Source organism: Falco peregrinus, chromosome Z, assembly GCF_023634155.1.
Source record: "Falco peregrinus isolate bFalPer1 chromosome Z, bFalPer1.pri, whole genome shotgun sequence".
Classification (NCBI taxonomy): Eukaryota; Metazoa; Chordata; class Aves; order Falconiformes; family Falconidae; genus Falco; species Falco peregrinus.
In genome coordinates, this window is record NC_073739.1 from 11,666,475 (window position 1) to 11,684,443 (window position 17,969).

At 35.1% G+C, this 17,969-nt stretch overlaps 1 protein-coding gene across 1 annotated transcript in view; it reads left to right on the forward strand.

Annotated features, from left to right (window-relative positions):
- SHOC1 (shortage in chiasmata 1) overlaps nucleotides 1-17,969 on the forward strand; it is a 57,177-nt gene that overhangs the window by 20,058 nt on the left and 19,150 nt on the right. Inside the window, exons 9-16 of the mRNA XM_027789320.2 lie at nucleotides 1,707-1,836; nucleotides 2,686-2,780; nucleotides 3,794-4,036; nucleotides 5,171-5,626; nucleotides 7,989-8,114; nucleotides 10,109-10,285; nucleotides 13,980-14,087; nucleotides 15,790-15,977. Of these exons, the coding sequence (XP_027645121.2) occupies nucleotides 1,707-1,836; nucleotides 2,686-2,780; nucleotides 3,794-4,036; nucleotides 5,171-5,626; nucleotides 7,989-8,114; nucleotides 10,109-10,285; nucleotides 13,980-14,087; nucleotides 15,790-15,977 (1,523 nt within the window). The remainder of the gene's footprint in view (nucleotides 1-1,706; nucleotides 1,837-2,685; nucleotides 2,781-3,793; nucleotides 4,037-5,170; nucleotides 5,627-7,988; nucleotides 8,115-10,108; nucleotides 10,286-13,979; nucleotides 14,088-15,789; nucleotides 15,978-17,969) is intronic.

The window sequence follows — 17,969 nt, forward strand, 5'->3', positions numbered from 1 at the left end:
GGTTCAAATTTCAGCATTTGGCAAAAAATTCAGCCCTGCGGTCTTCTCCTTCTAATTAGTTTTGCTATTTATGACTTACCAGAAGTGAAATATGTTTGCTTGAACTCTGAGAAGAAACAGTCATAAAATAATGGCTTTTTCTGTAAACATTTCATCATTTGCATTCCTCTCCTGCCAGCTGTGGGGGTTGTTTATTGATGAAAGTGTTGACAGATAAGAGGATTCACTCAGTCATTAGTGCTCTGAGAAGGGGAATGGCACCCTGAGCGTAGGCAGTTTATGACTGAATATGAACAGACTGAATATGAACAGAATTGCTCAAAGAGAAATAATTGCTCTTTTTAGATGTGTCAGGGATTTTTGCTGTCCTGCAATCAGCTCCTGTCCTGTTCAAAGAAAAGTGATAAATTTGTTTCTCATCACCAAAAATTGTCTGTGAGCAGAAGTTCACTGGGCTTTTTTTAGTTCTAAGTAAATGGGAAAGAAATTATACTGATTGGAAGTCTGCTTCTTTCTTTTGCAACCACCTTTATTTCTTAAGTTTGGTTTCTTTGGGTTTTTTTTCTCTCTCTTTTTTTTTCTCCAATGTGTGCTGTATATTCTTTGACTTTCTAACACTGTCCTTTATCCTTCCTGCCCTTCCTGCCGTACAATCTGCTTGTTAGGTTAGACAAGGAGCAGCTGTAAGCAGCTGGGCAGGTGGCTGATTCATAGCCTGCTGTGTGCCACTTGACCAAACAATGTGTGTATGATGTCTGCAGCTGCTTACTGCCTGTTGGAATGAATAGGGAAATTGTTCCAAGTGGTTTTCCTTATGGAGGCACTTACGTACTTACAATTCTTCTGGCTGTTAGTTTTCACAGACCATGGAGGAACTGTTTTTTGTGACCTCTACTTTCTGGTCAAGCTTAGTGAGAAATATTATGGAATAATGCCAGAGATTAATAACAAGGTGATCATGTAAACCGCCAATTTTTGTGGAATGAAACCAAAGTCAATGAAGTTGCAAACTGCGTATTAGATTTGAATAAAAAGCAATAATCCTTTAAAATGTCTGCATTTAATATGATTGGCAAAAAAAAAAAAAGGATTTGAAAAGTGACTTGCAGAGGGCTTTTAACATGCCAAGTTTCTTTGTGTACTGCTTTTAAAAAAAACCAAAAAACACTAGTGTAGTAATTAATTTCAGTGGTCATCCCTAATAATTACTGTATTAATTCTGCTTGAAAGAGTAATTTTGTCTGTAAAATCCTGACTGTTTCTGAAGTTCTTGAGTCCTTTCATCTGAATGTTACCACCACCATAGTATTGTTCAAAGTCTCTCTCCCATCTAATTAACTTCATTTATGTGGAAACTATCTAAGAAGCCCAACAGGGGTGAACACAATATCAAAACCTCAGTCATCGTGCCAGGTAATTTAATAATAAATTAATCTTACATAGGAAGAGTAGCCATAACTACATTACAGAATGAATAAAGGAATGTCATCTACACATTATTGTCCCCAAACTGTCTGGAAATTAAATGTGAAGTATTTGGGGTTTATTGATTACATAGTGAATTGTCCCATGAAAGTATTTTGTACTTTAGTCCAAAATTTCACTAGTATAAAATTCCTAAACCATGTGTGTTTCATTCACAAGTTGCTTTGTAATTTAAATTTGGGTTTTTGTTTACTTTGCATGGGGCTTTGTGCAATTTCTAGCTAAATATGTTCCATATTGGAAAGATGAAATGGAAGTACCTTTAACTCCTCCATGCAGACAACAAAGATCATGGGTTAATTTTCTGTGCACAGGACTTCAAGAAGAACCTATTCCTCTTTCTGGTAGCAGGTAATAAAAACTTTGTAGTAATAAATCTTGTCAAAAATCGTCTAAATCATAAATGCTCAAAATTAGTGCAAAAATAACTTTAGTCTATTTGTGAATTGGTAGTTATGTTCTTTGAGAAAGCTGTATATATTTTGTATTTTGCATGAAAGAGTGAACAGTGCCTAATCCATATATGTGGCTTTTCAGGGGAAATTGCAAAAGGAAATGACAGTTGATACTGTAAACCTCTTTCTTCTAGGGGACTTAATAGCCTGAAATTCCAATCTTCTTTTTAGAGTAGGCAACAGTAAACATTTACGTATATAGCAAGTATGTATGTGTGTATATGCATATATTTATACATATGGCAGACACAGATGTTGAACAATTATTACCTACTTAAATCTCCAGAAGAGATACAAGAAAGTATTGCCTGTGTTTTGGGGATATCCCCCAACAATGGAATTTAAGCCTTTTCATGCTGACATGGGGTCAGGATTGCTTCATCTTTTACTTCTAATCTTGTATTGAGACTAATATTTTTTGCCTTGCTGTCTTTCTTGCTTGTGGATGAAGTATTTAAATATCTTTTTGGGGAGGGAACCATAGTCTAAAGAGTACTCCCATTCAGTGCTTCTTTACTTCATGAACCAGCCTTGGTGGCTCTTCTCAGTCTTCCCTGTTCACTGTGGTGCTGCATGATGTGACCCTCTATATGGACAAGAAAAAACTTTAATAAGTAAATGAATGAATGAATGGAAAATTTAGAGAGAAATTAGATCTGTAAAAGGTAGTTTTATATAAATCAAAATTCAACAGATAATGCTGTTAAACTTCATACCTCCAAGTCTTATTTTATGTTCTTTGTAGTATTTTGATTACAGAACCCTCTAGGGAATACTTGGAATCTTTGGTATGGCAATCAGAGAAGTATCAGGATAATATGAACTCTTTTTTACTTGTGGGTAAGGATTTCTAATTGATGATCAATTTCTAATTGGTGTTGAAGAGTTCCATGTACATGGAGAAATGTATATAGCAAAATATAGCAAAAAAAGATGACATTATATTGCAGAGCACATCTTTTGAACCATGAAGTTTATCAAATTAATGTAATCCTTTGAAGTTTGGATTATCTGATTCATATAGTACATATAAAAATTCACAGTATGGCAACATGGGAGTTGATACGTCATGTATCTTTCTATGGAGGTAAATTAATTGAAGCAAGAGTTTTGTTTCATTATGAAAATGTTCAGCTCACAACTACTGGTTACATTCAGTAACTGTGGTAACTGAAATTTGGTAATCTGTTGAACTCTTTTCTGTCTGCTATTTTTCCTTAATGTTTCAAAATATGTGTCAATCGATAGAAAAGTACTGTTAATGGAAAATAATGTTATAACTTGACAAGAGCAGAGTTCATATAAGGAAGCAAAATACACAAAACCAAAATAAGCTGCAGGTTATTTCTGACAGCACCGGAATACACATTACCACTGTTCTTTCATTTCATTTTATTTGCCTTCACTGACTTAGGTATATTGACTTGTTATGTTGTCTGATTCATTTGTACATTCATTTATAGTTGAAAATAATGTATGGTAGGCTCATTACTATTTACGTTCTTTACTTTTTTCAGGTAAGGACTATGTTGAGTCTTTGTAAGCATGACAAGTAAGCTCACAGATAAGATAATTTGTAACTTTTGTAATGCAGCTACCAGCTACACATTATTAGATCTGGAAAAAAATTACCCCTCCCCTACTCATACACTCAATAAAAAGCACACTTGTTCTGGTAACAGCAACTGCTTTGCTCCGAAGTTTATTAAAGGATACTGTTTTACAAATGGAAGTATAAACAATGGATATGTGTAGTAGGTCATCAATACTTAGGAGCTTTTATTTCCAAAATGTCATTCTGGTTTTATGTTTCTATATTATTAATATTATATGTTGATTTCTGGTTTTTGTAGAGCATCAGACTGTTAAACTTGCATATCAGCATCATTCACTTACAGAACTGAAGGAAATGCTACTAGCTGAGGTAGAAGCACCAATGTCTAGCTCACTAGAGGAGGGCTGGTGGCTTCATTTGGGTTTAAATCCAGTCTCCATAGAAACTTTGGAGCAATTAAATACGGATGCCAGTAATGCAAACATTGAGCTTCCTACAGAAGTAGAAACATTCACACAATTTACATCATATGAGTTAGAAAGTAAGTATCTTCTTTTTTAAGGAAAGTAATAAGAAGTCAAAGATAAGTAACAGAGAATCACACAGTGACAGTTACATACGTCCAAGAAGGAAGGAAGTGGAAGACTTCTTATTCTCAAGAACAAAATGTTTTGTAGCAACTACTACAATTAAAGTGTATTTTCACAAACTTAGAACAAATTGTAGGAACAAAAGTGTTTAACTACACCAAGTTATCATTTTTGCTAATGTGCAGATGAAAAGTAACCTCCACCAGTCATACTATTTTAGTGAAACAGTTTCATACAGGAGAATTTCTTAACAAATAGTAATTTTGTACTGGAATATTTTAATAAAGCAGACATTAATATAGTCCTATCTGCAGAAGGTCAGTGGAGAGAGTATGTTACAGTGAAAATTCTTTATTTTATAATGCTATTCGGAGGGGGGGGGGAGTTATGCTGGCTATGGTTTAAATTATGAGCCACTCAGAAGCTGCAGAATTTCTCATGGACCATTATGAATACTTACAACCAAGCTTCAATAGAAAACGCAAAAAGTTATTTAGATTTCATTATATAACTATGGCCTGGCTGCAAGGCATCAGTTGTAGTTGTAGAACTCTTAAGAATTTACAGTAATATGATATATTGTGAAATTAATAGGCACCACTCATAAAAGAATGTTGCCACTTAACTGCTTTTTGCGTATTGTGAAGTGTTTAGGTGCTGTGTTTAACATGGATGTGCAGAAGCAATGCAAAAAATTGCAGTTCTAGTGAAGCACATCTTTAGAGGGAACTAATTCATACTTTGCTTCTTTTTTTTTCTTTAAAAAAAATCTGTTAATCTTTCAGTCTTTCTTCCTGATTAAATGTGTTGCATCCATCCCACTTCGTAGAAATCTTGACACCAGTAGGCACCATGCAGATGGTGAAAACTTCTCCAAACAGTATCATGGCCTTCTGTTTCTCAACATTGTACAGTTTTACTTAGGTCTAATCAGTAAAAGTTTTCTAAAAGTGGATTATAATGATCTGGGAAGGCAGAAAGAATAAAGAAATGCTTTTTCTATAATTATCCGAAGTATTCCAACCAGGAGAAAGAAAACAAAAAAAAATCTATGTGCACTGAAGAAATTAAATATTATTTTGTAGGATGGCTTAAAGAGAAGAATTCCCTAATATACCAGGAGGATCTTTCTACTGAAAGACGTCAATTGGACAAAGTAATTAATCTTCACACATCACCACAGACTCAAAAGCAGTACATTGCCCTGCATGTAAGTCCTGCATCATCTGCCAAAATTGACAGTACAAATACATCTGTGGAAGAAGGGCTTCCTGGAGGTAGCATAAAAAAGAATAAGGTAGAAAAGGCAATTGATTTCTTAAACCAAGAAAAGAAGAACCCCAAATCATCTGAGTCAGTCAGCTGTAAAGATGTGTCTTCTAAACAAAACAACTCATCCAACAGTCAAAATTCTGCATCATTTGCACTTGCTACAAAATGGAACAATGATGATTCTGATCTGAGCAACTTTATGATGCTGAGATTTAAACATATACTTACCCAAAGAATGGAAGAAAGTGATGTAGGTAGTCCTGGAAAAGGTATGTGAACCAAGTCATTCTGTCATTTTTCCAGGTTTAAATCTGTTCTCTTATACCAGTTAAAATAGATGCTGGTTCGTGCTAGTAGATTGAGGGGGGGGGAAAGTCCTTTGAAGGCAACGTTAATATTTTTACGATCTTTAATGTAGCTGCATTTTCAATTAAGGTACTTGCCTTTTGTTTTTTCCATTAAATCCATTAGGGGATTTTGTGTGTTTGGTTTGGTTGCGGGGTGTGTGTGTGTGCTTTGGTTTTGGGTTTAGGGTCTTTTTGGTGGTGGAAGTGGTTTTTAATAGAATAAATATGTCTCTATTCCTATTCTGACAAAGTAACTCTAAATGGTACTTATTCCAGAAGTTCTCTTCCATCTGTATGTTCTGAGTCAGATCTCCTGGCCTGTTTGGAGAAATAGTAGTTATCAATTGTAGTTATCAAATAGTAATTATCAATACAGTTATTTTTGTAGAACTACCATAGCCTAGACAATGAACAATCGTTAAAAGTTCTTCTCCAGAAAAAAACATTTGAGTCAGTTACCTTGGTGTAAACCCCATCAGACAATGAGGCAGAACAGGTCTTAAGGAAAACAGAAAGTTGTTGATAGCCCTGTTTTTGTTGTTGACAACACTTATGAAAGAATCTCAGGCTATGCACTGAACATTGCAGAAATGCCAAATAGCAGAGAGGTTAAAGAAGTAGAAGAAATTCCTTGTTTGTTTTAAAAAAGAAATATTTATGACGCAAAATATTGGGAGACAGTGACATATTTCCAGATTCATTTTCAGGGTAAAGTTGTATAAACAAAAGAATGTTTTTCAATTTTTGACTTGTATGGCAGAATTTTGACAATAACTTTTATCTGTATTTCAGTTACATGTCCCATAAAAAAAAAAAAAAGTTAAAATTTTTACATAAAAGCTTTCATCAGTAATTCCTTATAGAATAGAATTGGAATACTTGTTAAATAGCAAGCATATGTAATCTTGTGGAGGAAGTTATTTCTTGATAAAGTTCGTATCTGTTACTGACAGTGCTACACATGCCTAAAACACTTCCATGGCTTTAGAAAGCAACAATTCCAATTTAAAATTAGATCAAGGAACCTGAGATGAAGATTTATGCTACCACCTAGAACTGCATTGCCTAACAAGAATCCAAATGTATTGACTGAAACAAGCTGTAACATTTACAAATAGGCTTGTGGTTTAAGTTACAGCAGTTTACAGGTAGACCGTAGTGTTGCACATCAGTTACGTCTGATATATAGAGAACCCATTAAAATGTATAGGTCTTACCACAGTGATGCAGAAATTGTGTGAACTATTGCATACTTTTATAGTAATGAAAAATATTTATTAAGGGTCATTCTAAATCTAACTGAAAGTAAGAAATGCCAGCACTGCTTGTAGGGCTTTTTCTTTATTGTCTTCGTCGTTTGGCTTACATTTTAAAGACATCATTGTGTATAATATTTAGTTCAGAAAATACACAGGAGGGAAGTAGTAGAAACAGTTCATTGATCCAGTTTTGAAGCTTGTATAGGTTTTCAGAAAAGCGTTTTTTGTAACTTAACTAGAATAAAAATTGTTTTTTTCTTTTTTTTATGTGTCTGTATGACCAAATTTTTTTCTGAGGGGACTGACATTCTTAACTAGAAAAAATCAGCAATATTTAGGAGACACCTATTTGGCCAGAACTGCTCTCAGAAATTAAGAGGTAGAGCTGCCAAAAGAAACTTCGCAGGCAGAAGCTGTAGCTCATGCATTAGTATTCATAAGGAATAAGGGAAGGAGACTTAGAATTACTAACAGGTTGCAAAAATAGCTGTAAGGCAGGAGAAAAAGTTATTTTCAATAAGCATTTTTTATTTTCTCTTTGCCTTTTTTCTGCCATTTGCCACTTCCATATTCTTTCTGTGTCACTTAGACTATCTAACCTTTTCTACTCACACTTACTATTTTTCATAGTTCGAGCTCCTTATAGTCAGCAACATCTTTCCTGTCATATATGGTTTTTCCTCCACATAAAGACATATGAGCTTTCCTATAGAGCTGTAGTACCAGCTCCTTAATTTTCCCAGCTTTGTATTTCTGCCCTAAGGAAGAGGAACTAATGCCTGACTTCTTGGGCTGTGAAGGCTGACAGGGCCTCATCTCTCTCTGTGTCTTGATGGTTTTCCCATACTATATAAGCGCATGAAAACAGTAAAGAAATTAATGAAAAGAAAATGTATGTGTCATAGAAACTACTTAATCTGAAAATATTTTTGCATGTAGAATGATTTATAGAACTATTTTCTTATTCATTGAGCTGGTTTTGTGATTTTTGTATCTAAATATTCACTTGTGGTTTAATGATGTAGTGCTAGAACCTGAAGAACAGCATATGCATGTTCATAAAGAGGACAGTTCTGTTTGTGAGACTGTAAGAACAGAGGAAAAAGAACGAGAGAATGAGGACAGTGTCACAATTGATATTCAAGCATCAGGTATACTGTTTTTGGATATGCTTTGTTTTATATATTTTTGCAATATAGTTTTATGTTAAATAGTACTACTCAGAAAAATATGGAAATTATTAGGCTTAGTCTCTGCTTCTTGTGACTGAAAACATTCAAAATAGAAGGATATTTATTTTGATGCAGGTGTAACAGCAGGCTGTGGAATTCTGTCTTAAAACTAAAGCAAATAGCATGCAAACTAAAAAGTACGGACTTTGAGTCATGTCTGATCTAAATCAGTGGATACGAAGCCTCTTAATGCCAGTCAGTACCCTCAAATTATTATTCTGTATTTTTTCCTCTGACAGATTAAATAAGAGAATTAGAGATGGAAGGGATTGACAGTCATTTTGGTAGGAAATATCTTTAACACTGTAGTAATCCACTATGGATTTCTCATACATGACTGAGCCTTAACCTGTGAACTATTGCTGTTGTACTTTTCAAGGCATTGTATGAGAGAACATGTGCTGACAACAATTTTGTCATGCAGTAGAAGTGGTGAGAAAGAACCTAGAAGATATTTATCCAGGATAGTTTACAGCTTCAAATTAAGCATGCCCAGTGCTAGGAAGTTGTAGGCCTAGCACAGGTTAGTTTGTTTTTTCATGGAAATACATTCACTCCAACCATGTGCTTAATGCAAGTCTCTCATGAAACCAGTGAAAGAGTGTAACAGTATTTTCATGTTCCCGAGATGGGACTCCTATAACAGCTATAAGCATATTTTTTTATTTATTCTTTTAAATAATTTTGAAGCAAGACTCCTTTAATGCAACTGGAAAAAAATATAAAGCTTTTCTGCAGTCAAAACAAAAAACAGCATTTGGCAAAGGTAATATTTGTTGGGACTGAATGTGCCATTAGAGTCTTTGAAGTAAAGTGTTTTTCACCATGGTTACCTTGCACATGAAAGAAAGGAATCATTATCAAAAACAAGCTCTATCTAAAACAAAGATTAGAAAGATTCACACAAGCATATTACTTAACAGTGGAACATTGAAGATGCATGATGAAACATACACCTTAAAAAAATTAATACAGTAATACAGGAATAGCTGAATGAAATTATACAATGGGCATCCAAAATACTATAGTAGCATCTGGCTTATTTCCTTAAAGGCTGAAAAACTGGATATAATAGTATGCCTTTTTTGAGAATGCTTAAAAAGTTGAAGTTATTAATTGCTGTTATGAAATAATGCATTGACCAAGTGAGTTGTCAGCTGCTAATCAAATTATTTGTATAGATCAGTTGGAAATACTTTTCAAAAGCAAAAGTAGATCTTTGAAAATGAAGAATCATAGAGTTTTGATCTTGTTGATGTGATCAACTCAACTGTAATTTTATAAAATGGGTACAGAAGAGTTTCACCTTCTTACCTGAGGAAAAAGACATCTCTTTCAACTCATTCAGCAATTGACAGCTCTGTCATGGATGCTAATAGCAAGAAACTCAGTTGTAATTTGGAAAGAACTGTAGGACAGCCACTCAGAAGCTATTAAGAACTGTTAGTATTAAAGTACGAAGAGACTGACTTATTAGTCTAGCTAGACAAAGATACTAGAAGTTAAATACCAGAGAAGGAGAAGGGCCATTTAAGTTGAAATTTTGGTAACAAGTGGATATAAAGGAACTAAGTCTAGGTTTAGACTACAAAGTAGAAGGCAGCTGTCAAGCAACGGAATAATAGTATAATCTTAGCAGGTGTCACAAGAGTAGAAAATCCTAACTTTTCAACATGGAGTCTGATCACTTTATGAAATGCGTGGAATAACATAGTTGCCTGCTGTGAAGATCAGCTTAATCCTACCACCCAGGAGGCTGCCAGGGGGAGCAACTGTTTTCCTGTTAATGTTACAGCTTTCTTGAAGAAGTCAGTGTTGTTTGTGTTTTGATAGGTCTTTTCAATATTCTTGTCCAGTAGTAATATATGAAACCAAACATTATTATTATGAAGTTTTTTTATTGTGCTATCCAGAAAGCCAATGGCAGGCATACTGCCTCTTGGAAGAAGCAGCCGCTCCTGTTCTAAAAGATTTGACACACCTGGGTGAACCTGCTGCTGTAAAATGGCGCTTTGACAGCCTTAAATTTGATCATACAAGGTTTTTCTTAAAACAGCAAGAGAAAGTGATATGCGATTGTTTTAAAGAAGGTATGTTTTTCAAAAAAATCTTTGTTTTCTTCAATACTGATACAGGTTCAATTGGTGATACAAGGTTCAAGATGTTTGATAAATTGATGATAAAACTTTCATCAGTTTATTTTGTAATTACAGTAATGAATTTCTTCTTTTATTTCTAAAATAGTGTTTCCTAGTTCTTCAACGTTACATTTATTAACTTCAATATTGTAATACAAAAATTATTCTAGCTGAATTGCATTTAAAAATATTCTAGATATGCTTCAGAAATGTTGGGTTTATACCAAACAATTTTTTCGTGCTCAATTATAAAATTAAAAACTGTCTATATATTTTTGTTGGTTTGTTCCTTTTAGTAGCTAGTGTTTGTCACACCTGCATGATGCAAAACGTTATGCCCATGTTAGAAATTAGAAGAAAAATCCCTATTAATTTTGTTTCTTTCTGGCTTCATTTCTCTCCTCCATGGCATGTAAAAACCCTATAAAAGCAGAAAAATCAAAACAAAAGCCAGCAGAATCAGTGACCCATTATGAAGATTTTTGGCTATAGATAAAAAAAAGGTCAGGAAAACCTCACAGCAAAATACAGACTGTTTGAGGAAGACTCAGAAGGTTGTTGGGTATTTGGGGTTATTTTTTTAGTTGTATGGCTCATAGTTGAGAGCTAGTTGAAAGCATAATGTAGCAGGCTGTCTACTACCTGCCACATTTTTATATTATGTCACAAGGCTGAGGGAACTGGGCTTGTTTAGCTTGGAGAAAAGGAGGGTCGGGAGATGTTATTGCTCCCTATCACTGCCTGAAGGGAGGTTGTAGTGAGGTGGGTGATGGTCTCTTCTCCCAAATAACAAGTGGCAAGAGGGCAAGAGGAAATGGCCTCAAGTTGCACCAGGGGAGGCCTAGACTGGGTATTAGGAAAAATTTCTTCACTGAAAGGGTGGTGAAGCATTGGAACAGGCTGCCCAGGGAGGTGGTGGAATCACCATCTCTGGAGGGTATTTAAAAGACTTGTAGATGTTGCACTTAAGGACACGGTTTAGTGGTGGACTTGGGCAGTGCTAGTTTAATGTTGGACTTGGTGATTGTAAAGGTCTTTTCCAACATAAATGATTCTATGATTCTACAATTCTATAAGTTACATGATAAACTTCAGCTATCTCAACTTTATTGCTTTCTGTGCTGAATGTATTTTTCTCAAAACAAAACTAACGATAATGAAATTACAAATAAGAGAGAAGGCAAGCAACACAAATTTAGTGGTCTCCACAGAATGACAGCCTGTGGTCTATAGAATTACTATATGAAAACTCAGCAGCAGAGTTCTTTTAGTTTGAGGGAGCTTACATATAAGGAAACATAATCTTCACAAACATGAGGGAGAAACTCCCTATCTGTATCAGTGGATCACAGAAAGGAAAACGTTGCTCAGAAAAGTAAACAGAGAACTACTACTACTACTTTGACTCAGGATCAAGGAAAAATATATGAGTTTGCATTTTAATGCAAGATTAATTTAAGAAAACTTACATCCTTTCAAATGCAGTTTATGTGCTGGGCTGAGTTGTGTGCTTATTCAAACTTCAGTGCCCTCTTTGCTTGTAGATTAACTGTGCAGTATACTATCAATTACTAAAATTAGAGCAGTGAAATCAATGAAAATGTTTAATGGCTGAAATACTGATGAGGCAAATAGTCATCTACTGGACCTTCCTTTTAAGGGCAAGTGTTTTCTGAGAAATGGATAATATTTACCTGTCCCTTGTTATACAAAAACAGCTGTTGTGGAACGCAGAACTGACCTATGAAGCAGGTGGATCTTGGACTACAGTTCAAGGAAAGCAGTAAAATCTTGCTCTTGGTTAGAAATACAAAAAAAAGTCAGGTTGATTTAGCTACTATTGTCTGCAGTGAAGAGACAGAAAAGTGCAAGGGAGGTCTTGCATTTTGTCCTCAATTAAAGAAGCAGAAGGAGATAGGAATTTTATTGCTGAAAGGTCCATAGAAACTTAGAAATGAGAAAGATTCTAACATATCCAATCCATTCCTAATGAGTATTTCTCTAACTGTGTAGGAGATTCCAAAACCTCCCAGGTAACTAACTTTACTCTTTTAATGCTTTCCTAGTTTTAAATAGTTTCACAATACCCAACCTCATTCTGCTTTACTCCAGAGTATGCTGATGCATTTTCTCATTAATCCCCCAGCGAACACAGAGAACAGTCACCTACTGTGATGGTATTGATCTATTAGAATGTTATTATTCCCCTGTTGGTCTTTTCTTTCTTCATCAAATGTCCAGTCTTTCATCATAAAATGTGGTTTCTTACTGTCTTGCTATACTCTAAATAATCTGTATTCGTCACTGAGTTTTTACGGTGAGTAGTGTCAAGAACTGGACATAGTTCTTCAGTTTCAGTACCTTCACTGACAGAGATAGTCACTTTCTGTCCTCTGATACAGAAGAGTGGCAAGATCTTTGTTTTCTATGCTGTATCCAGCTAATTCTTCTGTATGCTGTGTTCATAAGTTTGATTTTTCCTTCCTGAGGGCTTTACTTTCCTTTTTGAATTAAAAGCTATGTTGATACCAGTACACAGAACTAGCTAATATTTTTCTTGTATAATGCATCTCATTCACTAATTTCTTCATCAGCTGTAGTCACTTATTCTTTATTTTTGCTCAACCATTTAAGTATGCTTTTTGTTATTAATTCTCCTTACTCTGCAGCAGTGACATATTTCCTTTCTTGAGATAACAAACTGCACCACTCCCTCTGTGCAATTCTCAAAAATGACTTCTTCAGACTAGTAAGTCCTTCCTGTTCAGTCAAATCATCAAGATTTATTGATAACAGGTACATAATACAGAATAACAACAATAAATTGTTTGATTTACTCTGTGGGTCCAAGAAGAAGCAGATGTCTTCCAAATTTATCTTCTCAAAGAAGGTTAGGATTCTCATCCAGAGAGGTTAATTAGGTGGGGGGAAGGTAATATCAGAAGTTAAGACTCTAAGTGGATCAGTATTGGAAGACAATAGGAATTTTTTCTCATTTTATGTGTGATGACTATCTGGGTCCAAATCATTTGCCATAAATAATGTGGCTTTTATAGTCTAAAATTTATTGGAAAGATTCTGTGAAAAGCTCAATTTGAGGTTGTCACTGCTTTAAAATTGCTTATTGATTAGTAGATAATCTGCCATTTTGATTTCTTGGAAAGAGTTCTGAAATGTTTGGAAAATGTGTTAAATGGAGTTACAGCGCTGCTGAAAAATTTAGTGATTTGACTAGTCAGATGAGGAAATAGTATTATGAACAGCTGGGCTTGTATGATGGACCAAAATATGGAAAATTTATCAGTTTCCATGTATATTTAAAGTTTGCCTTACTAAAATCAGTAAGGCAGTGTGGGTTTAATGACACACCTAGGGGAATTGTTACCCTTCTTCCAGCAAGGACTATCTATCCCTACACTTTGAAAAACACTTCCCTGTGTGCCACTTGTTCTGGGTCAGATGACATGGCAAAAGTTATGCTATATCATAAGCTATTTGCCAAGACCACCAGATCCAACCTTTGGAGGTTATGTCTGTGTGTGTTTAATGAAAATTCTGATACCAGGATCTTTTAAATGGGTTACATATATATAGCGTGATTTCTGAAATTTTATTCAGACCACACCTGTGTCTTCTGTTTGTAAAGGTAAAATAAATGAGAAGGAGATCATGCTGTTCAGACATGCTGCTCTGGTGCATCTGCTGGTGACAGTTCGAGATCTTCTGTTAGCATGTGGCTTGGACACAGGACTAGGTTAGTTTTTCATAGTGAATAATGATACCCAGAAACCCAATGCTTTGTGTGTATTCTGCAGTCCGTCTTTCATGTTTGTAGGCTGTGGTTCTTTGCCATTAGTGTATCTCCAGTGTAGTAGCCTCAATACGATATCCAGCCCCCTTTGCTTCCTTATTTCTGTTCCATCATTAGAAATTAATTAACTGCAGATTGTACTTTGGTAGCATATATGCTCACTTCATGAGTAATATACCACTGTTTATTTTATTACTTGGATTTACCTAAGAAGCATTCGTATGAGCTTCCACATATATAATGTATTGCCTTGTATCCCAGAATGACAAATTCTTTTTGGATTCTCTGTGTGGAAACTGAGCAACATGGCAGGTCCTTTGTTGTTTACAGTCTGCCTTCCGCAAGTGTGGAATGGGTGTGGAACACCTATATTCTTAGACTCCTTGTACTTAAAACAGAGAGCATTTTAAGAAAAATCTGAAATATTATCTAACCCATCACAAGGCAGGGAGTTTGAAGTTACAGTCAAATCCTAGCACTGGACTCACACAGAAGCTTTTCTTGTCTTGTACTATTCAGATTTGGAGTATGAAAATTCATTGTAACCCAGTTTTATGCCTGAAATGATAATGCCCTGCTTGTCAAGTTCTAATTGTTGTGTAATGTCAATTTTCAGATAGATCTATTGGAATACATTCATAAGGAGCTGAAGTCAACTTTTATGAGTGTTCTGGGAAAGTCAGGCTCCCTCTGTCTTTATAGGAGATAAGTCAGTTCAGAGCATCTAACTTCAGTCGCTCTAAATTATACTTATTGGAGGGTGTTTCCTTAAAATCGATGTAAAATGGAAGACATCTGTCATAAACCAAACTGTTGGGAAATTATTTTTTGTCTGCTTAAATATTCCTAGCAATTAAAAGAGTAGAAAGAAAAATACAGATTGCATATATAAGTAGCATACTAAGTAGAATTCTTTTCTGTAATTACTATAAACAATGTGGGAAGATGGGAGGGAGACAAATGTGCAGTTCTTCCTCCTCTGTTCTATTGTAGCAAAAGCACTCCTAGGTGATATTTCAGAATTACACAGCTCTTGTCCTTCCAGGTCCCAGCAACACCTCACACAGGAAACTGCACAAGTAAAACAGATCTTCAAAAAGTAGGCCCTGTAGTCCTCACTATTGTTCTGATTTTGTGCTCTGCTATGTGATTCATCACATAGTTATCTTGGATGTATTTTTTTCTTCATGCATTTTCAAAAAACCCCAGCATTGTTCACCATTTATATACAAAAGGCATCATTCTGAGGTGATAGTTATAATAACATGAAGAGTAGAGAAAACACAGGACAAATAAAGCTTTGGACTTTGGGAATAAAAAGAAAGTTGTTATTTAGTATAAACTATATAGATTAGTTAAATATAACAGTGCTGATGGTGGTATTTGCAGCTATAGAAAGCAAGGTTCAACAATTCTAGCTGGAGTCACATAGCAGATACTACTGGAGGTATAGCAGTTTTATACAGGCCACTTATGTACCTGATTAGTAGTAACAGTGTCCTTCCAGATTGGTAAGCCAGTAAATTTTAATCTTTTTTGCACAATATACTGTCACATAAATTTTAAACTTACATGTAGATTAAACACAAACCTTGGCAATTATCTTTCGTCACTGCAATTACTTCTTTTATTGCTTTATTAACAGGTTATTTGTCCAAGGCAAAGGACATCTATAAAACCGTCTTAGAATCCTGTTTGAATAATGTCTGGAGGCAGTTGAAGATTGTACAGTACAGCAGCCAGAAAAAGCATGAAACAAATCCCAAAATAACAGAGCTTCAGCATCAAATCTTAAATTGGATGCAAATTTATGGGGAGGAACACAGTGTTAAGGTTAAAAATATAAACAATTTCTCTAAGCAAACAAAACTGCTCCAAACTATGTGAATAATTATAAAACCATCTTTCAACAAGTGTTGGTTTATGGAAGAAAGGCTTATAATTACCTTTCCAACTCACAGTATCTGTTAAATAAGGGTAGCAAAGTTTTAAGACTTCCACCAGCAAACAGGTTTTGTAAACCAGCAAATAGGTTTGATCAAACAGGTTTCTGTTTGATCAAATCTCCCCTTGGTTCGTGCCTGAAATAACATGCATATGAGTTTTAACACTGCCAGGCCTTCATCTTGTGCAAGTGGCTTTGTCTCCCTGGTAAGTATATTGTATCACATCACTTTCTGAGAAGTGTATAATAACCTTTTAGTTGAAGGCCTCAATCTTCTGGTGCAAAGAGAATCACAGCACAAGTCAGTATTTTGTACTTGTACAGTGTGGCTCAAAGCTCACACATCATGGACTGTGTGGGTATTGTTATCTATAGACGACCTCTGCTTAACCCATGTATCAGGCCAATCTCCTGCCATTATAATTATGTAGGAAGCAAATACCCATGAGTGATAGTTATGGCATGGAGGATAGAGTTGTAGGGGAGATTCAAGTATCCAAAGATAATTTTTTTTCGGGTTATGTGAATATTTTGGGTGATACCATGCAGTGAAAAACATTATTTTCCTTTGCAGACTATTTATTATTTATTTACAGAATAAATTAATAGTACAATGAAACAGAAGGGATAAAATATGTAATATTTTGTGTCCTGACTGGAATAGAATTTATGCTACTGAACACACAGCCAAAAAAGATGAATCTTCAAGCTTACTTTCATCTGTTTTAATTTCTTTCCATATTTCACTTCCTGGAGCTTTCTTATAGAATCATAGAATGGTTTGGGTTGGAAGGGACCTTAAAGATAATCTGCTTCCAACCCCCCTGCCATGGGCAGGGACACTTCCACTCCACCAGGTTGCTCAAAGCTCCATCCAGCCTGGCCTTGAACACTGCCAGGGGTAAGGAATCCACAACTTCTCCAGGCAACCTGTTCCAGTGCCTCACCACTCTCCTTTTGTTTCTGTTAAGAGTTGCACAAAGAGCTCTGAACATCTTTTGATTAAATTTTCCTGAGAAGAAAAATATAATATCTTATTGTACACCCTTTTAGCATTTAAAATGGAAATGAAGCAACCAAAACAAATTGGTGTTGATGGTCTTGGTGTTTGTCCTTCATAGACGCTCTAAACTGATTTCAGCATGATCTTCTTAAATAGTTACATATTTTGCTTTGTGATACTAGGAATATGCTGCACTAGGAGACATATGACAACTTTGTCATCTTACTGTCAGCTCAGTGACAATTCTGCTTTTCTTCTGAACTCAGCTAGATATGATTTGTAAAATTTTTAACTATAACTCTCCTGAGTTTTGACTTGTTTGCTTGACTTAAACTTAAGGTCGTGCACACATACACATACAATGTACAAATATATATATGATTTTATTCACAATTATGAAATTGTTTACTTTTCCCTAGCATTCAGAGACAGGTTTTAATGAGCCAGGATAGGCAGAAGTACTGTGGTTTTAATAAGAAGTAAAATTTGTACTGAATAAGCCATTTCCTGTTCTATCACATCACATCAGCATCAGTTAATATGATGTCAGATATAATAATCTGATTATAATTTTATTAGCCAAAATTTTTATTGATGCAGGATTATAATCTGATGTTTTCTTTGTAAGCAAGAAGTTGCTAACAGAATAGAATAACCTGAACTTTACTCATTGTTTCATTATCTTTTGTACTCATGATTAGATAGAAAATGTCACCTAGCTCACAACAACATGTAATAAATACACTGTTGTATTATGTGTGAAAAAGCAGTTCTGCATTTTAAAATGCAGTTGTCCAAAACTGCTTTGAAAGGAGCCAGTGGGTTTTCAGATGGTTGTTCTGTGCACCAACATATGGAAACAGAAATTTGTCTTGAG